The sequence below is a fragment of the Haliaeetus albicilla genome, chromosome 5 (genome assembly GCF_947461875.1).
Source record: "Haliaeetus albicilla chromosome 5, bHalAlb1.1, whole genome shotgun sequence".
NCBI lineage: Eukaryota > Metazoa > Chordata > Aves > Accipitriformes > Accipitridae > Haliaeetus > Haliaeetus albicilla.
Genome location: NC_091487.1, coordinates 39,479,962 through 39,504,506, shown reverse-complemented (window position 1 = coordinate 39,504,506; position 24,545 = coordinate 39,479,962). Strand labels below are relative to the sequence as shown.

Here is a 24,545-nt window from a genome sequence, read left to right as displayed (position 1 = left end):
CCGGTGAGTGCGAGACTGCGAGGCCGGGGGCTGGGCGGGGAGGGGGCGTGGCCAGGAGGGCGAGGGCCCTCAATCAGGTGAGGGCGGCGTTGACGGGCGGTAGCGGCGGCCAGTGGCGGCGAGGAGGCGGAGCCTCCCCTCCCCTCCCCTCCTCCCCTCCCGCCGCCGAAGCTGCCAGAGAGTCAGGTGGCTCCGGGATGCGCGGCCGCGGCGGCAGGCGGAGGCGGGCGAGGAGGAGGAGGGGGGGGATGCGGCGGCGGCTCGGCGGCACGCGCTGCCTGCCCTCGCCTCTCCCCGCGCTGGGCTGAGGCGGCCCCGCGCCGGGCACCCCCCCCCCCCCCCCCGCGGCGGCGGCGGCGGCGGCGGCGGCGGCACCTGCTGCCGGCAGGCGCCGGGCCGCATGAACAATAGGCGGCGGTACCGGCCCCGCCGCCCCCCGCAGCGCCCGGCTGCCGCGGGCGCCTCCCCCTATGGAGCAGCCTCGCCATGGAGCCCCTCACAGAGCTCAGCCAGGAGGGCGCGGGCGGCGGGGAGCCGCCGGGCGGCGGGCCGCTCTGGACCGCCGTCTTCGAGTACGAGGCGTGCGGCGAGGACGAGCTGAGCCTGCGGCCGGGGGACGTGGTGCAGGTGCTGTCCCGGGACTCGCACGTGTCCGGCGACGAGGGCTGGTGGACGGGAAAGATCGACCAGCGCGTCGGCATCTTCCCCAGCAACTACGTGAGCAGCGGCGTGCAGGGGGCCGGCCCCGAGCTGCGGGCCCGCTACCCGCCGCCCCCCGCCATACAGCGTAAGGCGGCCCGGGGTGGGGGGGCTCGGCGCGGCCCCTCGCCGCCACCCGGCGGGGGGAGCGGGAGCCGGGGGAGAGGCCCGGTCCCGGTCCCCGCCCTCCTGTGGGCCTGGGCGGGCGCGGACCGGCGGCAGCCGGGACCGGGAGGGGGGGTGGGGGGACCCCCGGGCCGCCCTCCCGAGGTTCCCGAGGGGAGGCGGGACCGCCGCCGGCGCGGAGGGAGACCCGGCCCGGCCTTTCCGTCGGCCGTGACGGGAGCCGGGACCGCCGCGGCGGGGGGAGGCTCAGCCCGGTGGCGGGGGGCGGGGGGGGAGCGGGCCCCGCGGTCGCCCTCGGTGCGGGAGCGGAGGGGGCTGCGGCGGCCCGGCCCCTCGCACCCTGGGGCTGCCCCGGACCGGCGGCCCCGCTCGGCTGGGCTAGGCCCGCCCCCGCCCCGTCCTCCGGCCCGTGCTCTTGGCCACCCGCAGCCGCATTCCTGCTGCTCCAGTGCCCTTCTGTCTTCCAGGCTAGCGCTCCTCTCCGGGGAGGCCGAACCTAGCGCAGTGTGAGCGTTTCGCTGGCGCCGGGAGCGGTGGGGTCCCATTGTCAAGGCCTATGTTTCCAGGGGCTGATAAATCTTCACCGAACGGCTGAAGCTCCGAGGCGGGGCAGTCGTGGAGTCGCCGGGGGCTTCGGTGACTCTCCCTTTAAGAATATCCTTAAGGAGGAGGTTGCTGGGTAGGAAGCAGTTGCTTCCTGCAGTGTTGATTCGCTGCTAGCACTTGTTCAATATCTTCCTTTCTCCTAACCAAAAGCTTATTATGTTTCGCTTAAAAATTCCTGAGTTGGCTTGTGTTACCAGGTTCTTCCTTAGCCCTTTGGCACCTTACGAATTCTGTTCTAAAATACCTGTGAATGAGTTTTACCCAAGTTTGGATATCTGGGCCTACCTGAGGGTTGCTTGGCGAAGTTGTGATGCTGAAGGCACGAAGGGATTGGTTTGTTTCTGTGAGCTTCAGTGCTGTTTTGAAGCCTTTGTTGGAGCCAGAGAATAGGGCCATTTCATCTCTACATTTTTTTTTTAGTCACTACATACAATTGTGGAAAGAGAAACAGTGTGGAATGGTGGAATGACTGTTTCTAGATCCTGTTTATCTATCACTACTGACAATTCGGGCAAGAGCTTTTTTTGGAGGGGCAGAGAAAAATCTTCAGACTAGTAGGCTTTTCTAGAAAGTAAAAGGAGTAAAAAAGATGCTTTGTCCTATCTAGGACATATCTCTAAGGAATACAACTAATAGCTTTTTTCTCATTCTATGTTCTGCTTGAAAGCATTTAGGTAAAAACTCAGTAATTCATAGTATTGCCCTTGGGAGTGTGAAGGGACTAGGCTGGGCAGTGGTGGTGCTTGCTTTCATGCTAGAACAGTATAGATGAATTATTTTTTTTCCCCATGTGCAGAAAACACTGTGAATGCTTGTTAGGTTTTGCTGTGGAGATAGTTAGGAGAACCGTTTCTACAGAACTTGAAGCCTCAGCCCCCCTCCTGTTTTGACTGTTCAAGCGCAAGCTTTGTAACTCTGGATTCTCCTGTGTTATTGTACTTTCTATGGTTTGATAGTTCAAGAACAGTTACGGAGTTGCACCTTCCCCCTTTATTCTAGCCTTACCCTTCTAGTGCCACAACAGGACTACGCTACTTCTGTCAAGTCATCGACCATATGTTCATGACAGTAGAATTTATTGCCCTCCAATAAGTTTTTAATATGCTAAAGGAGTATGTTTCTTTTTTTAAAGAAACAATGCAGTTTGGACAGGGGGTAAAGTTTGTTGCTGTTGAATTGGATTTTGAAGTTCAATGTTAGAAATCCCTTTGCAAGGAACGATACCCACTTTTAGAGCTGGTCATGTTAGTTTGATAGCTGTTTGGAATAACAGTCTACTGTTAACTTACTGGACTACGAAGCATTAAAGTATTGCAGGAGTAATGCAAGGTGTCATTCCAGATGTGCACCTCGGCACAGAAGCTATTTTTAGTTGCTTTCCTCAAGTTTGTCTTCATGTTTGATGAAGATTTTGGAGTGTAAGCCCTAGAGATTCTGCTTCCACTGAGAGCTGTAGTAGTATAGCTAGTAATTGCATGCTGTCTTTCAGCCATCCACATCGCGTGCTTGAATCTTACCTCAGTGGGGGTACCATGAATGATAAAAGTAGCCTATTGAGGCTGTCAGCGGTGGGCCAGCTTGAAGGACCCTCATCTGCGCAATGGGCTCTTACACCCTACGGACTGAATTAAATAGTTTAATTGTATGGCGTAACAAATGCCGATTAAACAACAACTACTTTGCAGTTGTCAACATGGCCACTGGTTCGTGGCGTACAGGCTCTGTAATTCCTTATCGGTCCCCAGAGCGATGATAGCACTCCAGTCCTTAAATTCTATGGCAGAAAATGCATGTTAAGCATTCCCGTTGCCGTTACAGTCCAGTACAGCATGTCTGCCAAATTAAACTGGAGTTTAGAAAAGGGGTTAGTGTGTTTAGAAAGGTGAAGAAAAACAAGTATTTTGTGCACTAACGTAGCTGTATAACTAAGTCTGTGAAGATGAAGAAACTAATTCAGCACAAAATACCTTCAAAGAAACCAAGCAAAACTTTTCTAAAGACGAGTTGTCTTTTTTCTGATTGAGCTACCCATGAGGGCGAGCTGGCCAGTCTGCCTTAAAGAAACATACATTTTCAAAGTAGAGCTAAGGTCGTACCTGCAGATAAAACTTTCTCTGCGAAATAACTGGCAGTGTAACACCTCAGCTTTCATCTGGGAGCACGAATCTCTCGTTTGACGTCCCAGCCTTGTTCAACTGGGCGTCCAGCAGGGGTCTGTTTTTCCTGCGGCGAAGCGGGTGACAGCACAGAGGAAGGGCCTTTGCTTTTCACGCCTTCGGCCTTCCTTTGCCCATCTCCTCCTGCCGCCTGTCGCGCTTCTTTTCTGCACCAGCGGCCGGGGCGAAGCTGGGGCGGGGGGGCCCCGGGGCGGGTCCGTCCGGCGGCGGCGGAGCTGTCCCTTCAGCACCGCCCCAGCTGCCCGCCGCCGCCGCCGCTCCCCCGCTGAGCTGCCGGCCGGCGCGAAGCGCTCGCTCAGCGCGTCTTTTAACGCCTTCCGAATCCGCGAAATGCCCGAGGAGGACGCCGGTTGGGAATACCACCAGCATGTGGCCTGGCGGGAGCTGGGGGACGGTCTGTCGATCTTGCTTTCTGGCTTAACGCGTTTGTTTTCGGTCTCTTAATTGACCTTGTCCCTAGGAGCAGCTTAAGTGGGCGTTCTACCCCTGCTGAAATTCTACTGACTGAAGGGGATAGGGCTCAGCATCTGGTTTCTTCAGCTCTTTCATCAGTGAGAAATACCAGAGCTGCCCCCTTTGTGTATTCTCAGTGACAGGGTAGTCTCATATCTGGAGTTATTGTCTTTGCAGTCTCGTTCTAAAATTTCAGTGTTTCTGGTCAGAATCTACTCCTTCATCTTTTCTAGTAATCTGTAGCTCGTGGGCATTTGAACAGCAAGGCTGCTACTGTAGGAGTGAAACCTTCTTTGTTGTGTAAATCCTTGATGTTCAGAGCATTACCCAAAAGATGTACTCGCAGTAACAGACAAATAAATTCTTTTTGTGTTCTGGACTGCAAAGGACCTCTCTTCCTTTTGGTAGACTTTCCTGATCACTTTTCTATCTTGTTTCCCATTAATCTTTTGTTCATGGAACACTAGGAAAAAGAGCACAAGCATCCTTATTAAGCTAGCTAAGGATTTGCATATGTTGGCTGTACTGCATAGGAAGCTTGATGATATAATCCCTCTACATAGTCAACTCCTAGCTCACAGGTTTGACCAGCTTACAAAAGGAAGCCAGACTTTTAAAAATCATGTTCAGGGAAGATAGAGCTCAGTCAAAAAAAAAACAAACCAAAAAATGAAAAAAACCCAAACAAACGAACAAACAAAAACATTAAAAAAAAAAATCTGCAGCTGTGGACAGCAGAGTTCGTATTAACTCCATACAGTTTTGTGACCATGTCTTGTATTATAGGCTTATACTTAGAAAAGACATTTGATTGGAGTAAGTAAAATATTTTACTTAAGCAGAATCTAACCTGCTCCCTTGCTTTGTATGACTATGTAATTTCTTTTAAAAACAGTGGAGAGTTTTATGTATACAATCGGTAACTACAAAACCCAGTAATATAATACAGTACTCTGAACTAATAGCTATATCAGGTAAGTCCATTACAGACTTAACTTCCTTTCTACTAGACAAAGCAGGGGAGTCGTGTCAGCTTTGGCATTTCAAATGCAGGAGAGTATTAAAAGTATCGGTGACTTTCTGCTTAAATCCTTGCATTATGGTGTTTTTCCTTTAAAGCTTTTAAAAATTTCTTTGGCTGGAATTGGTAACCACCAAAATATCAGAATAGCATCAATGGTATCTAACCAGTGGCCTACCACTACTGTTAATTCAGCTGTGTTAGCGTGTTTTCAATGGTCACTATGTGTTTTTTCCATTCTACATTAGTCAGTATTGGATGGGTTCTTTTGGCCATCTGTGAGCATAAACTATGTTTAGTGTACAGTTGTACAGGATATATTTTTGCACTGATGCAATTTTTTTTTTCTGAATTAAGACATCTGCATCTGTAGATTTTTACTATACAATGCCAAGTAGCCACCAGTTACTGTGGCACCCTGTAAAGTATAGCTGTGAGTGCGTGGGAATGGAAAATGATGATTCTGTTATTTCATATAGTTTCTGTAATAAAAATGCAGTATGCATTAATCAAAAAGTGTTTTTCTGATTGCTAGCTCTGCATACTCAGTTTGTGGTCTGATCCATCTGTTTGTCACACTGTTGTCAGTAGTGTCAGAATTGGTTAACGGATCTCTTGTGGGGAATGAATCTGCAAAGCCTGTAGAGGTGTGGAAGAATAAGTGTGGTTTGGGAAGGACTAAAAGATTGTTAGTGGCGGTTGAATAAAAGACATATAAGGGACAAATGCGGGAGCAGATGCATTTTGTGTTGAATTTTAGCTATGTCACATTAAGCACTGTATAGTGAAGGCAGTGGAGATTAGCCTGTGGGTGTGTTTTTCTTTTTTGGAATCTTGTACTGTCATTGAGGGCAGGAAATGAAGGGTTATCCTTAAGGGGGTGTCAGTGTTAGAAGGATTTAAGTGTGTTTAAGAGGAGGCTATTTTATTAAGTGTGTCATTCACCACCATTAGGTCTAATTTGTCACCATTCACAGTGAGTACTTCATACAGGTTTTATGATACTGCAAGATCTGTTTTACCATGTTATTTGGCAATGAAGGACTGTCAGAAGGGACTGCTGCTTTCATTTGTATTGTTTTGGAGTGAAAATTGGTCCTTCCTTCAAGGGTAAGGGTGAGGCTGGGCAACACAGACCTTCAGCTGATGTACTGGCTGCATAGTTGCTAAATGTTTACGTCTTTTTTTTTCCTCTTTCCCTAGTCCTGGAGATCGACTTCTCAGAGCTTGTTCTGGAGGAAATCATTGGCATAGGGGGCTTCGGAAAAGTGTATCGAGCTGTATGGATAGGAGATGAGGTTGCTGTCAAGGCAGCTCGCTATGACCCTGATGAGGACATCAGCCAGACCATTGAGAATGTCCGCCAAGAGGCCAAGCTCTTTGCAATGTTAAAGCACCCCAACATCATTGCCCTCAGGGGCGTGTGTTTGAAGGAACCTAATCTTTGCTTGATCATGGAGTTTGCCCGTGGAGGATCACTAAATAGAGTGTTGTCTGGTAAAAGGATACCTCCTGACATACTAGTGAACTGGGCAGTACAGATTGCAAGGGGAATGAACTACCTGCACGAGGAAGCAATTGTTCCCATAATTCACCGTGACCTGAAGTCCAGCAACAGTAAGTGCTACACAGTGAACAGCCAGGGTGCTGGGATATGTTTTTTCGAAAGAAATCGTATGAAGAGGGGAGTAATGTTAACTTAGCGATCCTTTCTTGTGAACCACTGTATCCTCTAATTCAATCCCAGAGGGGTTTATTTTTCTACAGTATGGTGCTACAGACCACAGGAAACATGTAAATGCTTTCCCTTTGTAGAAGCAACTTAAATGACTGGATGCAAAAGCAACTGTAAATGGAGCATGCTTTTCTAGTAGTTTATATATATATATATACAGTGTATCGGTTTTATTGGCATTTCAGTAGACTCCTGTAGGTTGGAAAGTCTTGTTGAACTTAAAATGTGTATTCTCCTTCCACTTTTTGGAAGGATAAATGCTCCTTTGGGAAGATAAATGCTCCCAAGCTTTCATTTTACTTGCTAGATTTTGCTGTATAGATGAGATGCAAGCCTGTTTTCCATATGGGAGATTTAACCTGTCCCTGCTGAATTGGATCTTCTCTCTATCCCTCGTAGAGCTGGAGTTGACAGAAACATTAACTTGGGTAAATGAAATATCCCAGTGGGTGCCCTTGTACACCCAGGACTTCAGCTTGTGGTGCTTTACATGGGATGCAGCTGACCCATTAGAGCATGGGGACTGAACTTTGGTAGTTAGGATTCTGGAAATCATGGTGAATAGCTACTCTGTAATACTAATAGCGTTATTGTCTGCCACTTGGGTATTGTTTTTGTAGTGTGTCTGTTTTCCCAAACTTAAAATTGCCTTGAAGTCAAACGCGTGCATAGAACATTATTTATGAGTGTGGAAGCAAACTGCTGCAGTGGTTTAAAGATCATCATCTTTCCGATGCCTGCATGGAGCTGTTTAGCCTTTCTCTCTGCTTGTCTGTGTCTAGATGGCAAGAGCAAACACATACTTGCGTGTTGGCTGCAGTGGTTTAGGTACGTGTGTTACTATGAACCCATTTTCATTTATGGCTTGAATTAATATGAACTGGGTGGCTGGGATGCAGGCAAATGTTCTCCTTTGCTTTGAGGGCAGTAACATCTAGCAAAGAGATCTGACAGATGGCAATTTTAATATCTTAAATAGATTCGCTGGAGCTAGCATTAACCATTACAACGCTGCAAATTTCCAGGCCTCGCAGAATCTTCCTGTGGTTTTTTGGCCTCAAATCTTGTGGCAGTGAATTTACATAGTTTGTTGTGAAGGAAAAAAAAAAAACAACAAACTGATATTACTAACTCTTGTTAGTGAGTTTGAAGATAGGAACTATAAGAGCTTTCAAATTGGTCTCTATAATATTATTCTTACACTATGAAAGTTTCCCTTTTTGTTAGAGTAAGGCAATCTTAATGTCTATAAAGATTTCGTAATATCTAAACCTTTCCCTTACAGATGGCACTATATATGGGCATATTGATAAATGCTATAAAATGAAGGATTGATTGGCTTGGTTAATGGATGACTGGCTGCATCTGTGAATAAGAAATAGTTGCCTTTAAGTGTTGGACCTTTCCTCCTTACCTAAGAAAATATTTACTTGCTTGTTTTGCTAACAGGCCATTAAGACTTTCTTGCTTAATTTTCTAAGATAAAAAGCTGTTAGCTCCCAGTATGTCACTGTTTTATTCAGACTAGAGACTGCTAGTTGTGAAAGGGAAACATATTAAGCAGAGAACCAGCCCAGCCAGTGGGACACCAGTGCACAGTATCACCAACCACAGATACGGATGCTAGAAAACATCTGTACTGTCAGCAGCAAGAGTAAATGTCTCTTGTCACAGTGAATCAGCAGTACGTAGTTGTGCTGCACTGTAAATTATCAGTGAGAAGTTGAGGGGTTTGCTACATATATTACTAGAATTTTCCTCTTTTGGGAGAAAGCAATAGTAAAGGAAGAGGAAGAATGAGTGGGAACGCCTGTGGAAGGATTCAAAGACGTCCTGTGTTTGGAGGGGAGAGGTGGAGAATTTATGTGGTGATCTTGACCAAAGATAGCATCAGATCTAGTACAGAAATTATGGGTATAGGAAAATTCTAGCCCAGCTAAGTCTGCAGAAAGCAGTATTGTATTTGGGAAACTAAAAAAATGTAGAAGCTGGTACTAGAGGGAAGGACTTCACATATTTTAAGGAAAAGTCACTGTTTTGTGACTCTGTTTTGAAATAGGATGAATTAGTAACCTCAGGTATGGGCTTGACATTACAACAGTTGTTTACTTTAGTTTGGCAATATAGAGTTCTTCATTATGTGCTGTGTGGTGGAAGAGAAAAAAAGGTCTATATTACCTATACATGCAGGTAGGCTTAACTCGTTGTTATCTGTAGGATAAATAACTTTGGACTGTCCAAGTCATGTCTTTTCTGAATACTCTGTCACTGCATTGCTGAAATCCCTTTTCCATTATATATAATAAGCATCCTGGAAATTCCCCTGCTCTGTTTTCTATGGAAAGCTTTTTTACAAGTTTTGTAAAGATTAGTGGACTAAGTATGTTGTTACATCCTGATTTATATATGGCTTGCGTTTTCTATATTTTTCTGATGTACTTAGTTTTCTCAATTACTGTGGATAATCGAGAACAGGTTACGTTGTTAGCTTTGTGCCTGTAGAATTACAAGCTTGTAGCATTTTCTTTGCACAAGTTACCAGCTACCAACTGATAGGCAGTAATGTGTCTCTGGAGAAGGAACAGCTTCTGCTTGCAAGAACTTGGAAAAGATTTCTTTCACGTACTAAACATCTACGAATACTGTAGACCTGTCATGGGAGCATCAGCTGTATTGATCTGCTGATTGGTACTGCCTATGTTTAATAATAGATAGTGATTCTCATACTTCTCATCTTGCCTTCAAGCACCAGCTGGGACCTGCACTATCCATCCGAAGCTGCAGTATGACTTAGTTTGAGAGTTAAGGAACAAGATGGGGGAGTGGGAAAGAACAGAGTTGCCTTATTTAAAATAAAATTTTCTGCCAGAATAGAAGAAAATCAGAGAATGCCTTGCTTTCAGATGTCTGCCTCTATTTAGGCAGATACAGAATGCATAAGGACATTACTTCATGATGAACCTTTTAAGAAGGTCATGTTACATTTTGAAGAGTAAAATAAATCAGCTGGGCACCTTAATACAAGTCTGAGAACTTACGCCATTACATATGTATAAGGCTTTGAAAAAAAATATCCTTTTTAATCTAAACTTATTGTAGCCTTGTGGACTCAAGTAATAGGTACCAAAACAATGCTCAGAATAGTTCTCAACATTTCTGATAGCATAGTGAAGAACATAAGGTTTTGATTGCTTTGGGAGGTAACTTCGCCTTGTATAGGGACTGAACTGCAGGGGATTATCTGAAGATTCCAGGAGGTGTCTGATTGTTGAGATTCTCCTTGTCAAAAAGCACTCTCCAAACCAATTGTCTGTTTTCCTTTTAACCAAAAAGGTGGACATTTTTTTAGTTCCATCATTTTTCTTCATTTTTTTTTCTCCTTTTCATTATCATAACTTAATGTTTAATGATAATACATTTAGAGTGTAGGAAGAGTGCCCTGTACATTTTAAGTACTGTGTTCATTTGAGGCAGATTTTCATTGTAAATCTTGGAGGTTCTGAGAGCTGCCTGTTTCATCGGTCTGGGGATGGTATCAGGAAATGAGTACATAAAGATCTTTACAGAACAAATTGCACACCTGTGACTTAGAGACCCTGAAATTCTTTTGCTGGGTGTCAGCTCAGTTGGCAGTGAGGCTGATAGGTGAGTGTTCCAGTGGTATTACCAACTCGCATGTCAGTCATATAACTGTACAAGAGAAAGAAGATAACCCAGGAAAGCTATTTTGTTCCGCTGTGTGAGGAGAATTTTTTTTTTGGCATTTGATTCAAGAGATTCAATTTATTCCATATGAAAATTAATCTTATTAATCTGACAGAATTCTCTCTGGCTTCTTTTTCTTCTCATGATCTGATGATATTGGTAACCTTTCCCTCTGCAGCTGCATGTTGGTGTACCGCTGAGTGTATGTTACAAAATTGGTAGTAGGCCTCTCCCAATGTGAACGCTCCTAAATAATCTAAATGCTGAGCTACAGAGAAAAAGCAACTAGGAATGCCCACTGAAGCCAACATCACTGTGTTTAGCATAGTTCTTAGAGTTTCCCTTTCTCTTATCTCTCACCTATGGCTTGAGTCTCATTTCTGGCCAGAGGAAGGTGCTTGGCATATAATGCTTAGGATCAAAAAGGGCAGTCCTGTTGGTTTTAGTGAAGTATTGTAAATAATGAAGCTGGTCCTGTTTGTTCCTACTTGTCTGTCAATGTTAGATATGCCAGTATTGCTATAGGAATAATGCCAGTTAACTAATGCTGCAGAGAACTAGCAAAAGCATATTTGTTCTTTTTTTGACTGGCTCAGCAAAATACATTTGTTATTTGCACTACATTGAAAGATTTTGCTGAGGGTGTTCATGCCAGTTAGCGAAGTGCTTTATAAAAGTCACTATCTTTGTGTTCCACAGAGTGGCACAGAAGATTAGCAGCAAAGTGACAAGGCCAAGGTCAAAGAAAGAGGTAAGGACAGAGCTCAAAATAAACCCCAACAATTCTGATTCAGTCAAGTCAGTAGTTCTTCCCTTCTAGTTCTTTGAAGGTGTTCACCTCTCCTACTTCTTGGACCATCAAGGTAAGCTTGTGATATCCTGAGATTTAGAAAGCTCTAGCTTTCTAAAGAGTTCCAAACTCCGCTATAGCTTTGCTTATTTTATGCAGTTGTTAAGCCTTTTTCTGTTCATAAAGATGCTAATAGAGCTGACTTTCACATGGTCTCTGGACAGTTGTTCCTAGGACTTACAATATTCCTTGTTCTTTTTTTTTTTTTTTAATACAGCAAAATTTAGAAGCAGGGATTCCTTGCAACTAGTTCAAATCCAATCCAAGGGCAACAGGACTTGAATGTTACATATCAATCTTGATAACACGTCATTAGTTATCTCATTCCTTGTTGCAGTATTCACATCCCAATCCATTCATAATTGACACTCTTCTGTTGGCCTTTTCAGAGAAGGAAAAGTACTTAATGTAAACCTCTTCCTTGGTCTGGTAATGTTGTAGAAGAGAGTTTTTCCAGGGTCTGCTTAAATTATGTTGGCAGAACAGTTCGGAAGTCTGCACTATTATTGCTGCTTCTGGTACTTCAGTGTAATTTGCTGACTAACTCTCCAATGTTGTACCTTCTATCAGAATGGATTTCCTTTGTCAGTGCAATTAAATGAGTGTGAGTAATGCTTCATGTAAAGTACAGTGAAACTATTTCAGTGGCATCTGAATGCTTTACACTGGGTGAATAATTGATCTGGCCTTAGTCGGGTGGTCCCTTGTCCTATTTGAGGAAAGAGATAAAAATGTGAGATTTTGGTGGCAGGGGGACACAACAGCTGGGAGATTAATTTTGTGCAGATGTGTTCCAGTTCAGTTCAGGGAGCAAAAATCAGTAAACTTTTTTTTTTTTTTTAGATTTAAAAAGTACATACAGTAGAAACCAAGCCTTTCAAACATCTTGAATAATATGTTCCTAAGGGTGATTAAAGGTGACTTTATGACTTTGCAGGTTCTGTCCTTAAGCAATTATCTGATTTTATGGACATGATATACGATATTGCTAATGGTGCATAACTCCTAGTTCTGGTTACTCTGCTTATTTCTTTGTCTCCCCAGAGTATCAACCTTAGTGCTGATACCCTGGTCACTTATATTGTGGTTAAAAATATTCCAAATAACTATAATTTTTTGCATGTCGTAATACAATGATGAAATTCATGACAGTAATACTACAACTTTCTGTTGAACAGAATGAAAAAATATTTTAATTTCATGTGTTATTAGTTCAGAAGATTTAAATTATACCTGAAGGTGATGCTAATTTTTAAGCTGTTGAGACACTGGGAATTCACAGAAGTAGGATGACAGTTTACTTTGTGGGTTTTTTTTTCTCCTTAGCTTGTCTAAATTAGTGCAGCTGCTTTCCTTTCTGAGAGGATTGACAGATGCTTTCATGTTGCAGTCTTATTTTCAGTATGTTTTTAGTAGATTTCTGAGAGTTCCAAAATGAAAATAAATCTCCTGTAAATGGTTTGGTTTAGTTGAATATGAATTGATGTCTTCACTGTTAATTGCAAGTCAAAAATAGAAAGACTTTATGGAATAAGTTTGATGTCCACAAAACCACTTTGGTATTCTCCTGCCCACACCAAGTAGCAAAAAGGCAATTTCACAGCAATTTCACAAATGGAATTCCTTATCTTTGTAGACAAGAATGGAAAGAGTTCCTCTGATTTTTAAGTGAAATTGTGTTTATTACTTTTAAAAACCTATCTAATATCCTTTTCATGTCTTTGTGACATTACATGTATTTTTCTGCAGGGTTCTTTCTGCTCCTAAGAAAAAAAAAATAACAAAGAGTTATGACACTAAGCACCTTCTCCAAATTGTGCGTATGGAACCATAGAATAGATAACAAGCAGACCTGAGCACCATCATGCAGGAAGTGTACCTAGGCATATGTGTGCCGCTGCCATGAATTCATCTGTGACAGAGCTGGGATAAATCTGTGTTTTTCTGAAATTTCTAAGGAGCAAGTCAAGAGTCAAAACAGCCTTGTTGTGGCATTTCTAGGAAGCTAGAATAACTTTTTCAGCTCTACTTTTTTTTTTTTTTGTGTTGCTCCCACCTCAGTAAACTTAACTTGAATTCTGAGAGGTTTCTGTCAGTGGCTTCACTCTTGCTTTTCTCATTAAACAATTCCTTTCAGAATTTCAATGCATCTGAATCAAGCATACTCACTCTTGAAGCATCAGAAGTTAAGCACACTCTTGCTCTTTGAAGTCATGATTCATCACCCAAGATGATTCCTTAATTTTAAGTAATATCCCATTTTGAAGATGGTGCATATTCCCTTATGACAAGACAAGGAAAGCCTTAAGCTGTTGGAAAGAATACAGGATATAGCACGTGATTTTAAGTAGCTGCTTTTTGGTACTTGTTTACTTTCTGATTCTAGGATAGTTTCAGTTAGATTGGTGTGACCTTGATTTCCAAAAGGTTGCTGAAGTTGACTGGCATATCTGATAATTGCTTCTTAATTGTCTGACTGCTGATGGAAAGGTAAATTCAGCCTTTCTCAGACCTGAACTTCTTCCAGATATGAAAAAGAAATAGTAACAGAACCTCATGCAGGAAGAAGAGAAACTATTGCAATGTATAAGGATTTAGAATTACGTTGTTTGGTTTCATCAGTGTTTCTTAAGATCAGAGAGAAGAGGACTCACTTGCATAATAGCAAATCTTTGGGTCCCAGACTGCAGAAGAGTCGTTATGGTGGTAATGGCAGCATGGTGCAGCATCATTTAGGGTTCTCTTCAGAAGGAAGTAGTTCAAGGATAGACATCCCTCCTATGAGCTGTTCATGTTACTACCACAGACTGCCCTTCCACTCTGCTTTCTAAAAGCATTGTTCTATTACTCAAGCATTTATTATAACACCATTTTTTATTAAAAAAAAAACCCCAACCAACCCTCCCAAAACACCAAACTTTAGCTAATGTACACATAGATGACACATTATCTCTGAAATCCTGTATGTGCTTTGAATGCTGTACTACTAAAGTCCTGGATGATTTTTAGAGTTGCAAGCCAAGCTCCTAGTTAGCTTTATATCTTCCTCCGATGCTTCATCAAACAGGCTTCTGGAATTTGCTTTGGCTGTTAAGAAATGTTAAGATTTGCTGCTTGTATTATAACTGGAAACCTTGATTTTAAATGTGAGCATGACTTCAACTTTGCTGATTTATAGACTTACTGTTTAGATGTGTAGCAAATGATAGTCAGTGTGCCAGTAGCTCCATTCGCTAGTGACAGGTAAGTACTTCTGCCACTAAGATTTTGCTTATCGCAACAATTGCTGTGCTTAAACTGGGGATTCCTGGGTGGTTGTTGGGGTACTGTAAAGAAATGCTAGTATGGATAACTGTTGTAAAAATGGTATGTATGTGTAAGGACAGTGGAATGTATGTGAACAAGGCCATGTGGTCCACCTGCAACAAAAGTATTACAGGATTTCCTGTTGTTTCTCCTCTTTGAGTATGGGCCTAGGAAAGATGTTAGAATAGTCTCGCTCAAGGATCCTGAATATAAGAAAAATCCCATAACTTTGATTAATAGAACTTGATATGCCTAATTCTGCTTGTTGAAGTGTTGACCGTCTTGCCCTTGGATTTATTGATTTGCTTTTTCTTGTTTGAGGTAATCAGTCATACAGTGCGTGGCTTTGATGTGATTATGGTCATCTGGTAACTGGGGGAATATTCCGAATGCTTCATCAGGGTAATGTGTTGTCACTTACACTTTTTGATGACAGAGTAAGCTGGGTTAGAAAACTAACAGAAATCTAACGCATCAAAAAGTGAACAGCTTTCCGATAGCTTTACTGCATGAGCTGTTATCTTGCGTGGACTTTCATGTGCAACAGTGCAGGACTACCTTCTTTCTCAGCAGCTGGCAACTTGTTCTGCTCAGCTTAAGGTAACATTCTGCAATACTCAAAGTCTGAATTTTGCTGTTGTCAGCTGTAGCTTGTTTGTTGATTGGGCATCTTAGAGCCTTTTAACATTTGTTCAGATTAATGGAAGTACACCTATCTTCCTTTTCCTAAGTTTTTTTTTAATTAGATCTGATTTAACAAAACAAAACAAAACAAAAAAAACCCCAAAAACCCACCCAAAACAAAACCCGAACACAAACAAACCACCGAAAAAAACCCAGCTTCTGGTGTGGTTTGTGCTGCAGCTTGTGAAGTTTTTATATCTTCCTTACCTTCTAGATTGCGGAGTACCAGCCTATTCCAGGAATGAATAGTACTTGGTGTTATTGGGTGTTTCATAGCGATGTCTTAATTGAAGCCAAAGCTAAACAGTTCTGTGCTACTTTTTTCATCATGAATTTCATGTTTCTATTTGCCTGGGAATGGCTCCCACTGAACCAGCATTATTATTAAATCTGTTTTCAGACAGTCTCTTGAGTGACAATTAGTGAATGTCGTTCATGTGATTCTACTCTTCCCTTTCCTTTTTTCATTGTTGCTTAATACACTTATTGGTTTGTTGCAAGCTTTCAAACTGATATGATTTGGCGAAGCACTGTGTTGGGTACAGATGTAATTATATTTTTTTCTGTGGAGCATTTAACTGATTATGAAGAGTACAATAATCCATGCCTGAGCTAGGAGGTTGTTCCAATGTAAGCAGTATGGTAGGATTTAGTCTGAAACCAGAGCTGAACAGCTCCATTCCAGGAAACTCACCTGAGTGTTCTCCAGGAGCATTCCAAGTGTTTTGTACCAGATCACTAAAGCGGTAAGGCTTTTTTCAGCTTGGCTAGGTGAAAGGATCGATTCTAAATATATCGTGGCTTTGGAGGCCTTTCCTATCCTCTCCCCCATTATGCATTAGCTCTTTAGAGTTACTGTACTGCACGGCTTAAAATCCAGGAACTGCTGTGCTGTCACATCCATCACCTCCTCTAGGTTGATAGAAGAGGACAGTGGGCCAGCTTTATGGATTTGCTGAACCCTCACGTGTACCCAATAATTAAAAAGCTTTTACTTCCAAGGTATATATATTTTTTTTACATGTGTTGTTGCTGGATGGTTACTAATAAAGGAGAGAAAATATTTGCTTATTACTAGAGACAATATTTGTATTCTTTGTTTTTCCTTCTAAGATGTGAAGTTTTGAGTGAGTCTTAAATTCTGTGCTCTACAGGATCTTATGCAACACTTAGCCTTCTGCACCACAAACAAATATTAGAATAAAGATGCAGTCCTACTGAAATGAACGGCAGAGTACCCAACAGAAGGTAGGTAAAGACTGCATGCGGAAAGCCCGGACTCAGTCCACGTGCAGATCTGTTAATCACTTTAAGTACTTTGAACGCAGGATCAAGAGCAGATTGCTCGTTATCTGGATACTTGTGAAGCAAAGCTGTGCAGGCTGACTATGGAAGGTAGAGCTAAAATTGCAAATTAGATTTTGGCAAACAGCTACAACATGAGGTCTCATTTTGGAGCAAGTTTTTGAAATCCTTTCCCAAAAGCTTAGTTCTGTCCTCAAGGCAGTATGCCAGTGTACTGCCAATAGGACTTAATAATTAAAAAAAGAACACCTGGCAAGCTCAGTCCCTTGTCCCCTTTGCAATAATGCTGCTTTTTTGACTAGTTAGACAAAGTGCAGACTTACTAGCTAGCTTCTGGCTCTCTGAGACCATGACTCTCAGACAACGCAGCAGCATGAAGCAATATATTAAGGCTCTCTTTTTATCTAGCATCCCATATTTACCACCACCACCACCTGACCTGAAATGCATTTTGGGAAGTTTTGCTTATTCATGGGAGGGGAAAATGGGATTGGAACAATCATAGTAATTTCAGTGAAGTCATCTTTTATGCAAGAGCATTTTTGTTTGATCTATGGATACTTTTCTCTTTCAAATAAGGACTGTTCAAAAACCATAGGACTATAGTTAATATTTGCTATAACTATAGTACCTTCTGAATAAGAACCCTGAAGATTTCAGAGTGCATTGCATTTCTTCAGAGTACAGTGGAAGTTTTTATTCATTTTTCAGATAAAAAAGTATAAAAAGTAGTAATTGGACCATGCAAGAGGCAAAAGATGCTTATCATTTTTCTGAATTAGTCTCCATTTAAAAAATAAATCCACATTTGCATGAACTTCACAGCCTCCCAGTAGTTTGGACTGGAAATAGATCTAGAAGGCAGTCAGAAGGACTTGGACGAAGTGAAGGTTATACCCAGATTGTGGGGAAATGGGTAAAAAAAATACTGTAAACTGAAATTGGCTGTCCCAACTGTGAAATTCCAGGGTGTGTGTGTCAGGGAAGAGATTCAAATATAAGTGTAGTATTAATATTTTAGTGTTCCTGGACCCCTCGGCTAGGAGTAGTTCTCAGGAAGTGCCTTCAGAGCTGTCCTAGCTCAGATAACTTTATTCTGTGGTCTGAAAAACAAACTCTTAGAAAACATATGGGGTTGTGTGAGGAGATTCTTTGTTCAAGACAAGGTTTCCTGTAACAGATTGGCTTGGTTTTGGACACATTCTGCCATGGGTGGGTGGGAGAGTCTGGATCCTGTGATATTAATCAGACTTTTTTCCTCTCTGGCACACCTTCAGCTTCAGTAAGCCTTTAGCTGACTTCTGAAACTAGTGTAAAGCAATTTTTTGATAAATTTGGAATTGTTTGGAAATGGAATTATTCTCTGTTTCCTTCAACTCTTGCACTTGAGGCTTCTGCTGTAATGCTGGCAGGGAGAAGTTTAATAGTAGTACCTCCTCATACAGGTCTGGATTGCTCTTGAATTCTACCATGGAAAAAACTTGCAGCTTTTATAGCTTGAAACCCTGCTCATGTTTTGCATTTAAGGGTCTCAGAGTGAAAAAGCACTGGTTTTCATAAAGGTTTTACTCTCTTCTTTTCTTTCTGTAAAGCTCTTGCACCTGGGATTTGATGGACTCAGTATCTGATACATCTCCTTACAGTACTTGAATTATCTAAATGGAGGAAGTGGATGGGCCGATGCTTATCCACTATCTGACAAAACTTTTGCCATTTTGCATTTTGATAAGTGAAGCCACAGTAAGCTGTTCTGTTTGCAGGATGGAGGAAGAAATAAAATGTGTCCAATATTTGCACCCACAATGAGTATACTCAGCTGCAGCAATGGTCTTTCATGCATCAGCTAGGAGAGGGTAAGCATTAGTTCTCCTCTTTATAGTTGCCTGTTGACCTTACTGCTGTTGAAAACAGTGATCATACAGTAACAGATGAGCAAGGGCCTATAGGAAAGCCAATCTGGTACTAGGCTGTTGTATCTATGGGTGGTCGAGTTGCTCTGGAGTGATGTACAAAAACACCCAATGCATGGTATTATTCTGGGAGAGAAAAGATGAGTTAGAGTGGTGTCATTCCACGTGAGTTTGAGTTCCTTTGCCATTTTTCAGCCTTTGAGGTCTTAAAGTAGTGGTTGTCTCACTTATCTTCAATCTAACAAAATAAGAATAGGTATGGTGAAGCATTCATTGGGACTAAAGGAGAGATCTAGTTGAGAGTCCAGATAAGAATACAGGAGACTGGGGAGGAAACTTCAGTAAGTCTGTGCAGGTAGTTGGATGCCTATTTAATGATTTAAATATTAGAATTAAATTTTTCTACACCAAGTAAAATGACAAAAGTGACACATGCTATTTGTAGTCCTCTTGTCACTCACCCACCCATTGCTCTTGCTGCCATCTAGCTCTTGGACTGTGTAACCAGCTGATGTGGCTCTGAGGAGACAATAGTACAGCACAGAATAATGAGTAGGGGCTCTTGGGAATGGATGTGAGTGGGATATGCTTGCAGGCTAAATCCTTTTGCTGGAGTTTTTCCTCATGTCTTGATATGACTGCTTTCCTCATTCCTGGAATCTTGGATGGCAAAGCATTCGACCCACAGCAGTGCTAACATTGATGAAGACTAAAACAGAACTACTGAAGTGCACTGACACTTCCAGGTATTCAGGTATTTCCACCACCTTTGGGTTTTTCAGGCCTTCTCAACTCTACATCATCAAGTTGCTGCATCTGTTTTGTAGCTGGCAGTAAGGGCCTTACCTGGGACCTCTGTCACGCCCTCTGTTTCTAGGTCCAGGAGCTCCCATTAAGCTCAGGCTAACTTGAAATACCTTCATAATCAGATTTTCTTATGTTTCTGGCAAACAAGCTTCTAATACTTTCTTCAGGTCATTCTCCCAGCCTGTTTCAAAGCACCACTATCCACGCTAGAAACACTGTTAATGGTAGACGGGTCTATGAAGAATTGACAAATCTTCAAAATGTAACAACAGAATGCATGAGTTGACGTTGCTTTGTCACTAGGTAGTAGCCCTGTTGTTTCATGGTCTGCCTAGAACTGTAGTATTTAAATAAAAGAATGGCAGGTAATCTGGCAGTAAAATACTGACTGTATTGTCTCAGTTGGGGAAAAGTTATACGGAAGTTAAATGTGAAGCCAGCAATCATCCATCAAGTCAGAGATCTATCCTGGTGTACCAGAGACAACAAATCAAGCTTTTTTCCCCCTACAGTAGGGATCCTTCTCTTTTAGCCTGCTCCCTTCCATATTTCTTCCTGTACGCTTTCAGTTCATACTGCACTCAGTTCCTCTCTTTTTTTATTTCTCCCTTCACTTAATGATTGTAACCATTTCCATCAGGCTTGATGTTCATTAGCTAATAGATTTCTGTTCTTGTGTGCCAGGTTACTAAGTAGCATCGTGGACAGGTAAATGACTTGGCATGAACTGTAAGCTGGACCCTACAAGAGCCTGGCTTGGATTTTTTTGCAATTTCTTTTGTGTTTCTTAATACACATGCACATACACTCTGGGCTGCGAAACAGAGTATAAAGTTGCAATACAGCTGTTGCCATGAAATAAGGAGGCGATGGGCAGTTTGGTGGTTAACTGTTGTGGTGGTATTGCAAGGTAATTGTGCTTTCCTTGGTATTCTGTCATCATCAATTTTTGCCTCTTAAGTCAGGAAATTCTTTATTTTCTTGGTGTGCTGTATTGGGTTTGTGTCTGGGCTATTTGGTAGCAGGGCAGGGGGGCTAACAGGGCTGGCTCCTGTGAGAAGCTGCTGGAAGCTTCCCCAGCTCCAAGTCAGAGTTTCCTCTGGCCCAGGCCGAGCCCATCAGCGACGGTGGCAGTGCCTCTGGGAGAACGGATTTAAGAAGGGGAACCTGCAGCGGAGAGAGGAGTGGGATGTGAGAGGAACCCCTGTGCAGACAGCAAGGTCAGGGAGGAAGGAGGAGGAGGAGGGGATGCCCCTGCAGCCCGCGGTGAGGCGGCAGGCTGTCCCCCCCAGCCCACGGAGGGGAGCGGGGGAGCAGATGCCCACCTGCAGGCTGTGGAAGGGCCCCACACCGGAGCAGGGGGATGCCCCCCAAGATGGCCGGGACTCCGTGGGAGAGCCCGCCCTGGAGCAGCCGCTTCCTTCCGAGGCCCACAGAAAGGACCCTCGCCCGGGGAGTTTGTGAGGAACTGCAGCCCGCAGAAAGGGCTCACGTTGGAGATGTTCGTGAAGGGCTGTCTCCCGTGGGAGGGACCCCACGGTGGAGCAGGGGAAGAGCGTGAGGAGTCCTGCCCCTGAGGAGGAAGGAGCGGCAGAGACGACGTGTGATGAACTGACCCCAACCCCCATTCCCCGTCCTCCTGCGCTGCTGGGGGGAGGAGGGAGAGAAAATGGGGAGTGGAGTTGAGCTGGGAAGGAAGGAGGGGTGGGGGAAGGTGGTTTTACTTCTCATTATCCTGTTTTGATTTGATTAGTAACAAATCGATTACCCCTCCCCCCCCCCCCCCCCCCCAAGTTGAGCCTGCTTTTTGCCCATGACCATAACTGGTGAGTGATCCCTCCCTGTCCTTGTCTTGACCCGTGAGCTTTTTGTTATATTTTCTCCTCCCCATCCCACCGGGGTGGAGGACTGAGTGAGCGGCCTCATGGTGCTTGGTTGCCAGCTGGGCTTAAACCATGACAGTGCTAAATAAATTGGGAATACAACAGCAGAGTAGTTGAAGAAGCTGAAGCCAGTACAGCCAGAAAATTTTGGTATGCCTGGCTGTTCATACTATTTTGTGCAGTGGACAGCAGCCCCTTTTCTCTACTTTCATATATAAAAATGGGCTATTTTTCTTGTGGATGATCACACTGTAGTAGTTCCTCCCTGAATGTTGTTCTGCTTCTGAAGTGATGAGTCAGCTTTTAGCACAAGCAAAGCAATGGAGTATTCTTTTCAGCGCTATGCTATGCAGATAAGCCTAATCCTTTCTCTAGGCTGAGAAAGCAGAAAAAGGCAATTATATGACTGTATTTTGCTGCTTTGTCACTTAATTTTGGCAGCGAGGTGAAATGAGGAGCTGCTTCCTGCCAGTTCTTTGACATTACTAGCAACTGGATCAGCATGGGTTAAAGTGTTTCTTTTTCCCTGCTTGCTCTTTTCCACTACTTTGGCCCATTAGAGATTAAGAATGCTGTCCTAACTGTCCAAAAGTGTAGCTGAAAACTAGAATAACCATCCCAAAAGAAACAAGCAAAAAATCTGACAGTGTTAACTGCCTTCCAGGGGAAGTCTGTTTGTGAGAGGAGGTTATAACATGTTTTTTGGCTCTGCTAGTATAGTACGAGCAGAACAGAGAATTAAAACAGCAGCTGTTCATTTTGTTGCCAAAAAAAATTTTCTTAATTTCCCTTGTGAAAACTTTCCTTCTGTGAAAGTAATCTACCTCTTTAAACTATCTTTTCATGCATACTACTAGTAGTATGGTGCTGGATTAAAAATAGGAGGTGTATTGCTGAGTTTTTATGAGTGACCAACTTAAAACCCAAGTAAAACTTTATCATGTTTGTTTTACTGACCGGATTGAAAGATTCAGTGCAGATGGTTTATCTGTTTATGTAGGGTAGAGGAGTGTGTTTTGAAGAAGGGTAGATGGGTTTGAGAAGAAGAAAATTAAAGGAAAGGGATAGAAATGTGTATATTCTGGCAGAAGGAAAGAGTTCCAGACCAATTAGTGCTTCTAGCATAATTGGAAAGAGGGAAAAACATGTTGTAATAGAAATAAGTTGGGTTAAGCAGAATGAAAAATATATCAACAATGCAGTTGTTTGTGTTGGAACACAATAATAAAAGTTGAGACTATTCCCAAAACAAAGTTTGCTCAGCAGTTTTAAACTTACTGGCTGAGAAGCAGGAGTGATGCAGACATATTAGATGAGATTTACCCAGCCCTCTTAGGGTTTATTAAAATGTAGGTACAAGTAGATCAAAGGATATACAGCTTTATACCCCAATCTTTATCTTGTCATGGTGTATTTGTGCATCTGATCTTATGTCTTTCTGGTAGATGTAAGAGTAATGAAAATACAGCTGTTTAATATCTGGAAACAAGGTCCTCTGCAATAAGGCTTTGTGTGTTCAACAAATATGTTCACCATTGACTTTTCAATTGATTCAGTGATCATTAAGGTGAGTGGTGCAATGAATTATGACCTCTAGCTGCCTTTGAGCCAAGGGACAGTTTTACTTATTTAAGACTGATTTAACAGTAGTACCACTTTGACTTGCATTAGCTGTCCTACTAATAGAACAACGTATTTCTGAAAACTTAATTTAAAAGAAGTTCATAACACTGAGATAATCTTGCAACTATGAGTAAATTGGTTTTCACCAGATGGCTCTCTAACATCTGGTACGTTGGGGAACTTCTCCAATTGAAATTGCTTACTTATACCAGACCGCAGAGCTTCACGTGGTTTGAGTTTGGGCACTTAGTGCAGATGTGCCCCTAGTCAAGAGAGGCTCCTGTAGAGTGTAATTCAGAGCAATGCTTGGAATCTCTTTCTGGAGAGGCTTTGTGTTTTCTGACTATGTTTGGAGCCTAGGAAGACAGCCTTCTGAGGTGCTGCAAGTTTGTTTCATCCAAGCCAGCTTTCATTGTAATGATCCATGAGCACGGCAGGAGGGGGAAGTGGAAAAAATTCACCTTTTGAACATGTGAGGCTGTTGTAGTTGTGCATCTATTTCATGCATGCAAGACAGAATTTCATTTCTGTAGAAATGTTTATCACTTGCCTCCAGGGCAGCCCTTCTGTAGTTTTATCTTATAGTTTATGGCAGAGTTAAAACTTGACTAGCGTTTAATCTGTCAGGTTTTTTTAGCTCCAGTCTGTATTCCTTCAGAATTCATTTGATCCTGTTTTGCCTGCTTAGAACTAACCAGTGGTTTGGGGTACTAGTACAGGATGCCCGCAGTTACAGAATTTAAAGCTGCAGGTTTCAGTGTTTTCACCACAGTGATTTCTCTTTCTGAAAGGACATAAAATAGTCCTACATACATATACTCCCAATCCTAAACATGCTAGTGCAAGTTCATGAGTTGCGAGTGAAAGTTCAATGTTCTAAGATGAAGCTCCACCTTTGGAACTGTCCTTAAACGTCTTATTAGACCAACAGTGGCCTTAGCTCTGTCCTTCTATTAAATAATCCTGCACTATCTAGTGCCCCACAGAGCAGGCATCTCCATAATGACTTGTGATGACAAGACAGAACTGAAGATCCAGTAGCAGCAACTACATGAAGGCTAAAGGATATGATGGTATCTTAGAAATCTTAATCAAGTTGCTTTTTGTATTGCTTTGAATACTAAGGCAGATGTTTTTGTCTTTCTAGTAAAGCATAATAATGTGGAATGGGGTGGAGTAGGAGAACGAGCTGACTGTGTCAGATACCATTGTGTCAGTCATACTTCAGTGGGTCTGTTTTTGTGAGGTCTATTTTCAGTACAAATCTTTGTTTAAACAACAGAAGCATCTGAGTTGGCCCTGGCTCTCAAAATCTTGCATTCTTCCTGATGTCACTGATATACAACTGTGACTCATGAAACTGAGTATCGTTCTCTTTGGGATCTGTAATCACTGGTATCTGTGTACTTCTAAAGACTTGATTAATTTCAGCAAGAGCAACGTTGGATTCTGTCAAAAGCCTGTTAGCTATTAATACACATACAGAATGGTACTTAAAATGGAGAAGGTACGCTGGCTTCACTTGACCTCAGGAAGTTGATTTCCATCATTTCCAACTCTGCTAGAAAAGCTGCTAGCTTGAATCACAGACAAGGATAAGAGGATCTTGGGTACATCATCAGTTCTCTGCCCCTGCCCCTTACTAAGAAACCATC

General features: G+C 42.8%; 1 protein-coding gene across 4 annotated transcripts in view; it reads left to right on the top strand.

Moving 5' to 3' along the window:
• The first annotated feature begins 181 nt into the window (after positions 1-181).
• The window catches only part of MAP3K9 (mitogen-activated protein kinase kinase kinase 9), a 64,986-nt gene continuing 40,622 nt past the window's right edge, over positions 182-24,545 (top strand). For 3 of the 4 annotated variants that reach the window (XR_011324797.1, XM_069784257.1, XM_069784256.1), the window contains exons 1-2: positions 182-787; positions 6,286-6,699. Coding sequence is in view for 3 of the 4 variants with exons in the window: in XM_069784257.1 (XP_069640358.1) it covers positions 487-787; positions 6,286-6,699 (715 nt within the window). In the remaining variant the exon portion in view is untranslated. The remainder of the gene's footprint in view (positions 788-6,285; positions 6,700-24,545) is intronic. The other variant, XM_069784258.1, reaches the window with a different exon arrangement.